Source organism: Phycodurus eques, chromosome 1 (assembly GCF_024500275.1).
Source record: "Phycodurus eques isolate BA_2022a chromosome 1, UOR_Pequ_1.1, whole genome shotgun sequence".
In the NCBI taxonomy this organism is placed as follows: domain Eukaryota; kingdom Metazoa; phylum Chordata; class Actinopteri; order Syngnathiformes; family Syngnathidae; genus Phycodurus; species Phycodurus eques.
Genome location: NC_084525.1, coordinates 16847722 through 16860933, shown reverse-complemented (window position 1 = coordinate 16860933; position 13212 = coordinate 16847722). Strand labels below are relative to the sequence as shown.

The 13212-nt window shown below is 39.4% G+C and overlaps 1 protein-coding gene across 1 annotated transcript; it reads right to left on the bottom strand.

Annotated features, from left to right (window-relative positions):
* Positions 1–72: 72 nt before the first annotated feature.
* Positions 73–12947, bottom strand: sars1 (seryl-tRNA synthetase 1). Its single transcript, XM_061680878.1, has 11 exons — positions 12707–12947; positions 11732–11802; positions 11558–11638; positions 9169–9327; positions 7594–7737; positions 7363–7518; positions 5299–5520; positions 5092–5221; positions 2960–3117; positions 2138–2267; positions 73–761 (listed from the first exon to the last, which is right to left on the bottom strand). Exons 1-11 carry the CDS (start codon positions 12840–12842, stop codon positions 619–621), a joined length of 1530 nt encoding a protein of 509 aa, XP_061536862.1. The 5' UTR covers positions 12843–12947; the 3' UTR covers positions 73–618.
* Positions 12948–13212: the final 265 nt, after the last annotated feature.

Here is a 13212-nt window from a genome sequence, read left to right as displayed (position 1 = left end):
ACCGGTGTCAAATGCAGAATAAAAATGCTTTTAAAATTGCAAATGCATTTAAAGAACCACACCAAGAAAAGCTTCCATTAAGACCTGGATTTAATATTATGCTTACAGTAAGAGCAACTTTGTGATTTTCATAGACACAAACTTGATGTTCAACAGTTGACAGACCCGAAATTCTCAAGCTAAAACTTTTGATTGCTGTGAGTTTCAGCACATACACTAACCTTTGTAGAAATTTCCTTTTAAATGATGCGTTTTGGTCTTAAATGAGCAGCTCGAGACTCCAGCAAGCACACAATTAGTTCTACACTACTGTATTCCCCTGCACTACACAGTACTTGTAAACAAAGCCAGAAATTACAGTGATCTTGTTTGGGTTTAGGCTAGGAATGTGACTGACTTGTTTATGAGGCGGGTCTGTGACAGTTGAAAAATGGACAGGAGCGATCCCTTTGTCTATTATGGTACACAATGATTGGATGGAGCCACCAAAAGCATGGAGAAGAACCAACAATCATTAAAAAGTGCCATCTTGATCTGTTCTCTTTGCTCTCTCCAAAAGGATTTAGTGTAACAACAAAAGGCTCAATTCCATCATTTGTATTTATTTAGCTTTGGCGTTTAGGAGTCATTGACAGACATCTCCTCCATGGCGTTGGGGAGGTTCTTATCTCCTGCCTGCTTATTCTTCTGTTTTTTCGCCTTTTTGGACATCTCCTGGTCGATGGGTGCTGGCTTGACAAACCTGATGATCTCGGTTATACCTTGATGGATAAACAGCGGAGACAAGTGGACAAATCTGGTATTACAAGGCGAGAACAAGTACGTTTGGTCATACTCTTCCTGTACGGTCTTCCCTCGTAGGACCAAAACCTGCCACGAATGGTGAAACTCTACAAGTACTGTAATTAACGCCTACCCCAAAAGCTTTGCAAATGCCTCTAGAAACCAAAAGATTGGGGCAAAGTACATTTTCTCCCTATTAGACATGCTATAGACTTGTTAAATGAAGTTTCTTCCCTGACTTCAACATCGTTGCTTGGTCCCAAGATGCCACAAGGCCGCGCCGAGGCAATATTTTTATATTAGACATGGCTTTGGCCGAAGCAAAACAGCCAATAGGTAAGATTTTAAGCAAACAATGGAGGATAGCAGCCGAATAAGACAAAAAACAATGCACGATAGGGTCCCAAAAAGGTGGTTTACTATATTAGTATACAATGAATAATGTATAGACATTGCAGTGGACCCAAACAACTTCCTATTAATTTGTTTCATTGGGCTGTTTAAATGTATTCACATTTGTTTGTATTTTCTCACTGGAGAAAATGGAAGTATAATAAATGCAGTTTTTTTTCATGGCTGACCAGATTCTGGTTCTCATTCAAATTTAAGACCATATTTCCCTTACAATTTCTTTTTGCTAAGATGTGTTTGTTGTGCGACTGTCGCCATGCTTGAACTCTGGATTCATAAGTAATTCTCAATTCTTAACCTTCAAGTTTCAAACAAGTTCCAAGTTAATGTGGCAAAAATCAAGCAAGTCTTAAGTCAGACAATATTGCTCAGTCACAACATATTCACACATTAGCCACTTTTGAATTTGCGTTAGGAAGCTGTTTTAATATTCATAAATCAGAGGGTAGTTTTAATGATCCCCAAACCAGTCTCTGTAACGTCTATTAATTTGTCTTCTAAATTAAACGCAAAACCAACCTTAACCTTCATTACAGGTTTTATTAGCTATCAGTTATCTGTCTGATTTTGTAGTGGCGGATAAAATATTGTAGTTGTCTCTTATCTTCCAGTTGCAAACCTTGCATGTACATTCTCTTTTCCCAATTTTAACAAAAACAATATTAAATCCAAATTTAGGTAGCACTCTGATTCATAGCATACTAGTGGGTTGCCAGGTTCGCGTGCAAGACACAAAAAAATAACTCCCCCGCCCCCCAAAAAAAGGCTCAACAAAAGACAAAACACGGAAGACTCGTCACATGTAATTCGAGTTTGAGTTGGGTCAAGTCTAATGAATACTAAGTCATATGACTCGATTCCCCCCACCTCTGCACATGGGTTCAATAAGGTTTTATGGTACTATTTGTGGGGTTAGTATTTTCAGCATGGTCACTTTGCTTACCAGGAGGCATGAATTCCCTGAGCTTCTCTGGAATAATTATGCCCTCTTCTGTTTGGAAATTCTCCAGGATGGCGCACATCACGCGTGTGGTGGCACACATGGTGGCATTAAGCATGTGAACAAACTCTGCCTGGAAACACAAGAAGTTTCTTAAGTGTAAAGCCACAGATGAGGGTGTTTCCAAAATAAGTTTCCTTGAATAACCAATTAAATTAGACGCCACCAAATACCAAAGAAAGGATGACTTTTCACAATGACAACTAAACGTTGACTGACTGAGTTGTAAGAAAACAAAAAACACAGTAGAACAGAATGGTAAGTCTAAGACTGAGCTAAACCTCTTCACATTCAAATGTACGAGCCAAGTGTTAAAAAAAACTCATGCCTTATATTCTTTGAGAAAAACTGAAATATTAAAACCTCTAACAAAAGTGAAGATGAAGGCAAATAGTTGAGTTTATACTGTAAATTGAGAATCAATCAACTTCTTTGAAGAACATGAAAAGCAAAAAGCAATACTGCCAAAACGTTTGATGTAAAACTTTTGAAAAATCAAACTCAAAGAGTCCCAAGCACCAGTGGTTGGGAACACCTGCTATATAAGATTAAGCTGGTTATTTTCTAGTTTAAAATGGTCACACAGAAACAGTTTAGGTAGAAGAAAAGTTGAGCCTGAAGTCGCACCCTCTGATGGATGCTGCCATGTAATGAAACCCTTTTATGTTTCAACGGTTTCAACAAAAGCTCAGTGACACTCATGTCTTTATTTCCACATGACAAAACACTTAAATCAATGTCATGCCAGAGTTGCTGCACTCCCACCTTGTCCATCATCTTTTTGGTCTGTCCATAGCGGATACGCAAGCGTCTGGCCTGGTAGTCGGTGCAATTGGAGCAGGAGACCAGCTCTCTGAAAGCACCGGAGCCTGGGAACCATGCTTCCAGATCCAGCTTCTTACTGGCGGCGTGATTCAGTGCACCTTAGAACCAACAGAAACTACCATAATTCTTTGTGTATAATGCGCACCCATGTATAATACGCACCCCCAAAGTTGACATCCAAATTCTACCTATGTATAATGCATGTTTACAATGCATGATTTTGCTTCTACCCATATGATCAAAACATTATCTGTATGTTGTTAGTTTTTTTTCAAATAATTATTCTGAAGTTAAGCACTTTATTTGAATGATTTTTATTGCTCATTTATAAATTCACAGCCCTACATTTATTTAGTAAATGAGAAAACACACAGTTGTGCTCATGTTTGATTACCCAGGCAGAATTTGTAAGATGGGTACAATTATTTAAAGAAAACATAAAGGACCAGGCGAAACACATTTAATTTTATTTTAATAGGATTCCAATTAAACGGTCAAGCATTTCAGAAAATCATTATCATTAAACAAAACATAACCATAAAGAAATTAATGATGGTTGTTGTTCAATCATCTGTCATATTAAAAAAAAAACAATATTTCACAAATTCTGCCTGGGTATGTAAACTTATGAGCACAACTGTATATATATGCAGTCAGACGTACATACCCCTGTCATATTGGAATGAACTTGTAGGCTACACCTTTTTTATAACCTCTAGGTGGCGGTGGCATTTTGGAATGAAAATGTACAGATTTTTCATAGCCACTAGATGGTGGCATACATTTGTAAAATGTGAAAGTTTGTTTCCATTTGCCCCCTGTAATGCGCACTATTGACTTTTGACAATTATTTTAGGGGAAAAGAAAGGCGCATTATACAACAGAAATTACGGTAAATCATTCAGGCCTTTCCAGTTTATCTCTGTCAAAAATAAGCAAACATTGCTTGGGGATTGTACCCTAGTTGACAACCGCATTTCCTGAAAATAGCAACCTGGAACTACAGGCATTTATCTGAAGGAGGCATCTCTTTGAAAGGCGACTTTTGTAAGCAAGACACACTGCGGTCTACTGATTGGTCGAAAAATTGCTATTTCCGTGCAACTAAGGGAACAGAATGTGTACCTGCCTAACATTACACAGCGGTTTGCAATTCAGTAAGACGTAAATAATACCACTCTGTTGTGTATATAGATTGTCATAAATGTTAAGTGATTTGTTTGTTTTTCACATTTGCTTGAGGCTTGGTTGGTCTAAAGCTGACATGGGCAAAGTACAGCCTGAGGGTCACAACCGGCCCATCCACAATCTCTGACCGGCCCTTGCAGACTTTACAAACTCAAAATAATATGTAAACATTGCGGTACTTTTATTTTGAAAGCAGTGGTTTAATTTTTGCACGTGTGTGGGTCGAACAAGCGAGCAAGAGCAATGACTTGGCTCTTCAATGTTGCTGACCTAGCATCATTGTCGTATTTTCTGGTCTAAAGAATAGTCTTGTTTCTTTTAAAAAGAGGTAATAAGTTACTACATTGTTACAATTGATTTGTGACTGCCCCAATTTACCAGTTAAAATTGTGGTGATTTTGCAGGGGGTGCAACGGATTAATGGCATTTTGAAGTCATTTCAATTGGGAACATTGATATTGAAATGAGTAAATCGAGCTACCGGTGAACATACCACTGTACCTTGATCTAATTTTTAAGACTTCTTATTCAGTAAATTACACGGGCTCATTATTATATCCCAACACTCTTAAGTTTGGTCTTTGGATTTATTAATGCAAACTACCCTATCCATACACAACAAAATGAAGTTTTTCATTTTGTCTGTCAACACAATTGGACAACAATGGCACTTTTTAGGCCTTTTGTCAGATTTAAACATTATTAAGAATAGCATTTTTTTCTTTTCTTTGTAACTTAAGAACAATTAAGGCCTTAATTTTGGAAAATCTAATTTAAGCCTTTTTAAAGATCTGCAGACAAACTACATGTTAATAGCCAGCCTGAAGTGTGAATACAATTTGTTGTGTGCTTCAGCATCAGATGTTGTAGCAGGTCAGACATACCAGAGACGATGTTGACGATGCGATAAGGAATACCGAGGGACTGGTAAAAGTCCTCTGCGGTCCCGATCATTTCGTCGAACATCTCCCAAGATTTGCCGTCGTGTGGCGATGAGTAGACAAACTGCTCAATCTAAGTAGAAGAAAAAGACTGAACAATTCCCTGCCACTTTTAATGGGTCACAACCAGCTTGTTCTAACAAGGCCGACCTTCTCAAACTGGTGAACTCTGAAGATGCCACGCGTGTCTCTGCCGTGAGAGCCCACTTCCTGTCTGAAGCAGGTGGAGAAGCCGCCGTAGCGTATAGGCAGGTCCTCGGGCTTGAGCCACTCTTCCCTCAGGAACGCTGCAATTGGCTGCTCGGAGGTGGCAATAAGGTACTTCTCATCGATGGAGTTGTCGTCGTCTCGCTCGCTGCTCTTACCGATGACCTACACAGAAGGTGAACGATTAAAACTAGACACAAATTGCGAGACTGCTGCATTTATCACACACATGGAAACGAAATTACTAAAATCGCTGGTCGGGTAATTTTGCGAGCAAATCCTATCAATCATTCTAGTTGTTTTCAAATAAGAAAGACAAAGCAGCAACAATCCTCATTTTGAGAGCCAGTTTACTTGTTTACTATTTTTTATAATCAGAGCTGCCAACCTATAAAAATTCACTTGCAGAACAATTTGTCCAAATTTGTCTGAATTTCCGTATTTTCAAAATTTTGTCAAGAACATTTCTGTGCGACAGTCAATCATAATTGTTAATAAATTATAACCTCAATATTTGTCATTCTAATGTTTTTATTAAATAAACCTTGTAATTGCCATTTTGACATTCCATCATCAAAAATGTCTGCGTCTATGGATTAATTGCCAATTGTGTTTTCAACCCTGGTAATATTAAAAAAAAAAAAAAAAAAAAAAAAAAAAAAAAAAAAGTCTGAAAGCAGATTAATCAGATTGCAAATGTCAAAACTAAAACTCAGCACTCTATTTTGCAAACAAAAACATAACATTGCTGACAGACTTAATTGGATAACTTATGTATGGACAACAGTTTTGGTTTCTATTTTGTGTAATGTACTTCTTGAAGTACATTACATTACATTACACAAGAAGTACATGTAAGAAGAAGAAATGTAATTACATCTTCTTTTGCATGCTATTTATATTAGATATTTATATTTCCTATATCCACAATTGCTGCTGAAACTATGCAAATTTCCACATTGTGGGACTAATAAAGGTTATCTTACAAATATTTATTAATAATAATAATATACGTTTAACCTGCCCACGTTCTGAAGTGACGTATTAATTAATATCCGGTTCAAACATGGCGTCCTGTGTGGATGTGTATTATTTTAGATTTTTATCTCTAAACGTATTAAATGGCCTGCTATTTTGTTGTTCAAAGTTGGTTACTGTCTGCGAAAATGTGGTTCGCGACAGACCGGTGTGACAAGCGTATCGTTTCACCAAATCACTTTATTTCGATGTTTTGCGACTGCATGTAACGATAGCTTAGCAATTAGCATGGCTTTGACCTATCCACCTTTCCATTCCTCATCCTCCCCTTGTGACACTTTTGTGAGAGGCATGCAAAGAAGTATATCTTATTCACTACCATGGAGGAAAAGATCAGTGACTTACAATGCATTGACAGTGGACGCAAAGAGAACTTTTGGGGGGGGATTAATAAAATAGCTTGCACAAAGCAGCTGTTCAATGTGGACGTGCCGGTAATGTCAGACGCTAGATTTTTTTTTCCAATATTCGCAACAATCAGTGTTATGACCATAACGAGTCAACATTCAGTGATTTCTGTAACAAAATACAGACGTTCGTAACATTTGGCAGCTCTGTATAATCAACCAATTAGTCACACTCAAAATAACGTACAACACGGCAGTTTAATGTGCATGTAATTCTATATTAACATAGGCTATTGCCAATAGGGGTTTTATCGTGTTTTAAAATTGAAGGTAGAGAATAGCCAACAGACCCGCTTCTGCTTTACGTTTTTCTGTTCATGCACCAGTCCATGAACTTAGTCATGTCAAAAGAGAAGTCTACAGCCTGTACTTAGTGTGTTTGGATAAGATGGTGTTTATGGAAAATCAGTGTCCAACAAAAACAAAACTCGATTATTCCTGTTTAACAATAACATCTATGAAACTTCAGACATGGTCTCTTTATATATTTTTCCATTGTGAAAAAGCTGAAAGAGTTAAATGTGTGTCAGTTAAGATTTTTGGGAAACAAGTTTTGTTTTGCCTTGTAGAGCTCTTCATCAAATTGGCTGAGCTGGGCGACTTCTTGCATGACCTCTTTCCTCATGAAGAAGGGCGTGTACAACATGGTGTAGTTCTTGTTGTGCAGGATCCTCATAGCGTAGTTGATTAGCGCCTGTTCCAGGAACACCAGAGGGCCCTGAACACAACAGGAGAGTGAAACAGTAAGAAAGGCAAAAGTACAGTAAAGTCAGTAACCCACTAATTTGTTCACCTTCAGGAAGTAGCCTCTACTCCCAGCCACGACTGCTCCCTTCTCCCCCTCAAAGCCATCAATCATGACCACCAGATCAACATGGGAGTACTTCTTCTGGATGCTGCAGTCACCCCATGTACGTTCCACCTTGTTGTCTGCATCCTGCAAAAACAGCACAATTATTGGACAGGTTTAGAAACAAGCAAGTGAAGTGGTTCTCCACGCAGCAGATTTGCAATGGGAACCAAATGTGCAATTGATTTCTCCAGAGTGAGCTAGTCAGATTTTGCATCACAAAGGTTGAGGCCACTGACTAACACACACAAATGGTTTAAATGCTGAATTTTCATCCATCGTCTGAATCACTTATCCTTTTTAAAGTCTTATTATGACATTAAGGCCCTTTTTAAAGTGTTAGAAGTAAAAACGTAATTAACTCATTCACTGCCAGCCTTCCCAGTTAACACACCCACCAACAGTAGGAGTTGCTAACAAGCGGCTTGTGGCTCGTCTATCAAACAATCAACTTCTAAATCCATCTGTAATTTTCCATTTTTATATAGTGGCTGTATCAATGTGCTGCAGTATGCGCTTTTACAATAATAAGGCAACCGTTAATGTGAGTTGATATAACTTGAGAAACTTGACATGCAGGAGTGCCACTTCTGCAAAATGACATCTCAAAGCCACCAAAAGCCCAATTTTCGTTAGTTCCAAAGATTATACTGAGCGATAATCCTGTGGTGTGGGGTGGATTGCGTTAAAAGTGATTATTCCTCCGCGATCTGCTCGGAAAATGGTGTGGGACAACAATAGAAAATGTTTGTTCAATATTTATAAAGGCACATGCTTATGTGTGTGGTCAACACCAAGTTCGCCCAAGCCTTGGACTTTGTGATTGTAATCTGTAACAAAATTATAATCAATTAGGAAGCGACTCGACGCTTGCGTGGCTGCTGGACATAAATAGAGGGCCAACTGGTTGTCTTAGTGTTTTTCAAAAAGTCTCTCACAAATCATGCACAACAATAAAAATTACAAAGAGAAGCGGTGTAACTTCAATGTAGTTATCAGATCAGCTACTATTGCATTTCTTCTTCGCCTAATTATTCTTCGTATTTGTATTTTGCACTGTGCCAGCATGCTGCCCCTCCCAGGTCAGTCTTGGTATTGTGACAGACAGTTGTGTGTATTGTGCTGTGTTGGTCATCAAGTACATCACCCACTATAAGCAGTAAGCACAGCTTTTCCTCGTTGTGTGGGATGCTGCACTTTTTAGAAATTTAATTGATATGCATGTACCCAGCTTCACTCACAGTTGCAACATTTTACGAAAATGTCTAACATCCTGTAAGCCAACAAAAACAACACCACACTATTTACAGCACAGGAAGCGACCCTAGTGAGGATAAGCGGTGAAGAAGATGGATGGAAGCGTCTTCATCCCATGGTGCATTGCTGTAGCAATCAACCCTATGGAACGCTACACTATAAGTCTTAAACCATCTAAATGCATGTGTTTGACAAAACTCCCATACAGTAATTTACAGTGGCACTTTAACTCAGGTTCCACTCTATCTCACCAACACCCACCTCATCGTTGCTGATGGGCACAGAAGGGTGCAGGAGGTTGCCGATCTCTCTCAGGTATGAAAAGCGTTCCGCCTCCAGCTTCAACCGCTCACTGTCAGTTTTTACCATGGCCTCATCCACCAGTACACGCACTTTCTTGATCTGGGTCACTGTTAGGGCCTACACAGAGGGAAGGAGGAATGGAAGAAGGGAGGGGAGGGAGGTAGGGAGAGAGGGAGGGAGACAAGTTTTCAAAATTATTTTAAAAAAATAAATACAATTTTTTATTCAAAGGGGACAAGTTATAAAACGTTGACTTATTAATAGCTTGTCTACAAATACTTGGGTCTCTGAAGTGCCTGAAGTGTGAAATTAACCAAGTAAAGCTACGGTTGTCTGCCTTTTTCCAAAAATGTGCACTTCTGATTTTTCGCCAGATTGGGACATCACAGTGTTGTAATTTACATAACTGCAGCCACACCAACTTTTCAGCCTTGACTTGGCAGATCACCAACACCATCATGTCAAAACCTAAAGGTGAGCACAACTGCAGTGTTAGCACAGATTAACGCTACATACATTCAATCTTCAAATGGGTGCTTGATCTCCACAACCTAGGCTAATAGCTGCTAGCCTCGTGGAAAGGCTGTACAGCGATGTGAATATTTGCCCCCTTTTCAAATTCTTAATTTTTTGCATAGTTTCTCCACTTTAATGTTAAACTCAAAGGTAAATATCAGACAAAGAAAACCCAAGTAAACATAAAAAGCCGTTTTTAACCGTGATTTTATTTATGAAGGAAAAATAACTATTCAAAGGAACTTGGCCCTGTGTGAAAAAATAATGGCCCCCTAAAACTAATAACTGATTGGGTCGTGCTCGGCAGCAACAACTGAAATCAAGCGTTTTGGCAATGTCTCTTTCACATCTCTGTGGAGATATTTTGGCCCACTCTTCCTTGCACAATTGTTTTAATCCGGCAACAGTGGAGGGTTTTTGAGCCTGAATGCCCTTTTTAAGGTCATGCTACAGCATTTCGACTTTGACTAGGCCACTCCAAAACTTTTTCTTTTTTATGCCATTAAGGACTTGACTGGTTAGTATGTTTCGGATCTTTGTCCTGCTGCAGAAGCCAAGTGAGCTTCAGCTTGAAGTCACGAACTGATGGCCGAACAGTCTCGTTCAGGATTTTCTGGTAAAGAGCAAAATTCACTGTTCCATCAATTACAGCAAGGCATCCAGGTCCTACAGTAGAAGCAGCCCCAGACCATCACACTACCACCATGATTGACTATTGTTATAATATTCTTTTTCTGAAATGCTGTGTTACATTTACGCCATACGTAATGAAACACACACCTTCCACTTCCACTTTTGTCTCGTCAGTCCTTAAAATATTCTGCCAAAAGTCTTGGGAATCATTTAGGTTATTTTTTTGTAACAAAAGTAAGATGAGCCTTTACGTTCTTTTTGGTCAGCAGTGGTTTTTGCCTTGGAACTCTGCCATGGATGCCATTTTTGCCCAGTCTCTTCCTTATTGTTGCGCATGAACACTGACCTTTGTAACCTCCTAGATGAGTTGTCACTGTGCTCTTGGCGTAATTATTGTAGGCTGGCCACTCCTGGGAAGGTTCGCTACAGCTCCATGTTTTATTTATTTGTGGATAATGACACTCAGTAGTTAATTGGAGTCCTAAAGTTTTAGATGTAGCTCTGTAACCCTTTCCAGACTGATAGATGTCAATACTTTTTTCTCATCTGCTCTTAAATTTATTTGGATCATGGCATTTTTTTTCTTTTGTAGCTTCTTAAGATCTTTTGGAAGACTTGATTTTGTCAAAACGTTCTATTTAAGTGATTTCTTGACTGAGACAATTAACTCAGCTTTCCATTACATGTGAGTAGCCACAGTAAATTCATGATTTAACAAGGGAGGATATTACCTTTTCACTCAGGGCCAGATAGTTTTGACTTTGTTTTCCTTAATAAATAAAATCATTTAAAATATGCAATTTATGTTCACTTGGATTATCTTTGTCTGATATTTATGTTTGTTTGATGATCTTAAATGTTACAGTGGAGAAATTATGCAAAAGAAGAATTTGAGAAGGGGGCAAATACTTATTCACAGCACAGTAGCCCAGCCCCCTGGTCATCATGGTAACAAAAGCCATACTCACTGTTGGTAGTAGTACAGGGGCGTGTGGTGAGCAAGGGCTCATTCGCATGAGACAGAAACGGTTCGGAAATCCAAATAATTTTAACCAAGGTGGTAAATGTTTATGTTAAATGTATTGTAACTATCTTTTGTGTATTTTGACTGAAGAATGTCCAGCACCTTTTATTAAGACACCTGCTTAATTTTTCTACAAGTGCAATCATGTGCACACAAACCTAAACTTCATCATACCGCGAGTATATCTGCCGTGAGCGCCTCCTGATTCTGCGCCGCTTCTGGGATAGACTCATCCTCGCCAACCGGTTCTTTCCTCTTCGACGACATGATGGGTCAGAGGTTTCAAAAATCAAAAGGTTTACATTCCTTTTTTTTAAATTTTTTTTTTTATAAAGGTCAAGACCATACCTTCATTTTGTCCCCAATACTCTTGCTGCACAGGTTTTTTGCTTTGTTGAGGTTGTCTGCAGTAAAGCGGCCTGTTTGACATGAGGAAGACACAGCGAGCGATGCATCATAGGAATACTTTTCTCATAGTACAGTACTCATGTCATGGCACCTTGCTGACAGGTAATCACGCACAATCATAATGGAATGAAGCTACAAGCCATCAATGCACAAATAACGCGTGCTTGCAGTGTGGGTCACAATGACACGCGTGGAGGAGTCAGCCAGTTGGGCGAGGTTGTCAAACTGCTACCCGGGATTGCGTCAGACAGCGCGGTACGAGCCGGCGAAGGTGAACTAACTCATCGTCAACCCTCCCACAAAGCTATACCTTGTATAGAAAACTATAGTAGGGTATTGGTGTGTAGATTTTGTACTTCCCATTTCACACAGTTAACCAAAAGGTGTTGTCTCGCTGGCTTCCTTTGCTGGCTGAATGATGCTAACATTAGCACCGTAGCGAGGTGGCATAAGCAACTTGACGAATCACATTAAACTCTACTCGAGAACTCCAACTGTCGGGACTACTTAAAGTGACTCGTTTAACACTTGAAATTAATACAAGGCGGTAATTTCGGGGAGAATTAAAGCCGCCCATCGTAACAACTGTAATTGTCAAAATGCTTAAATTACTGCCAATGGCATTGCAGTCGGACGTTTAAAGCCACTGCGGCGTCGGTGAGTGTGAAACAAAATCAATATCGTTTTAAACGTTTCCGTGTGCATTATGACCCCGAACAGTGGCCACGCCCTGACATTATCGGTAAATTTTAAGTATTAAACTACGAACACTTAAACGACAGACTGGATGGCCCGTATTAAAATGACCAAAATCCTGAATGGCGTGAAGTCTTCGGTCGTGCCGATGCTACACTGACGTTAGCATCATTGGCTACCACGTTAGCATTAGCGCCTGTGACTGAACGAGCCGCTTACACTTTCTCCATTCCGTATCCGCGGCGACCAGCTTGTCGACGAGCGTGACATCCTTAAACCTCTTCCTTTGGACCTCACGGACGATTTCAGGATCGCCGCCTTTGTCGGTCCGAAACAGGTCCAGGTCGAGCACCATCGCTCCACGTTGTCTGTGTGTGACACTCACACAGAAGAAAAGCAGCCGAGTGAGCTCCGGCTAGTTGGATTGCGTCTCTCTCGGGTTGCCAGATTCGGGAATTCAAGTGACTAAAATGCACCGTTCTACTTACAGCAGGGGTGTCAAACTCAAATTCACGGTGGGCCAAAATTAAAAATTGGGACAACGTCGCGGGCCAAACTCAATATTTAATGAAAAATCACTGCGATGTGCATGTTTCCGTTCTCTGCAGAAATGTAGCGTTAAAGTTGATCATATGACAGCAAAATAAAATTTTGCTTAAACACTTAATCTAGAATAAACAAACTTTAATATTATAAACACATGAGAAATCAAATTTGCGATAAAA

What these genes read in the sequence shown, in the direction of transcription:
- sars1 (XM_061680878.1), bottom strand. Translation starts at nt 12,842, where the DNA reads ATGGTGCTCGACCTGGACCTGTTTCGGACCGACAAAGGCGGCGATCCT. An exon ending in CATCGTCAACATCGTCTCTG is followed by an intron (nt 3,118 to 5,091) that starts GTATGTCTGACC and finishes GTTGGTTCTAAG; the next exon opens with GTGCACTGAATCACGCCGCC. An exon ending in CCAAAAAGATGATGGACAAG is followed by an intron (nt 2,268 to 2,959) that starts GTGGGAGTGCAG and finishes TTGTGTTTCCAG; the next exon opens with GCAGAGTTTGTTCACATGCT.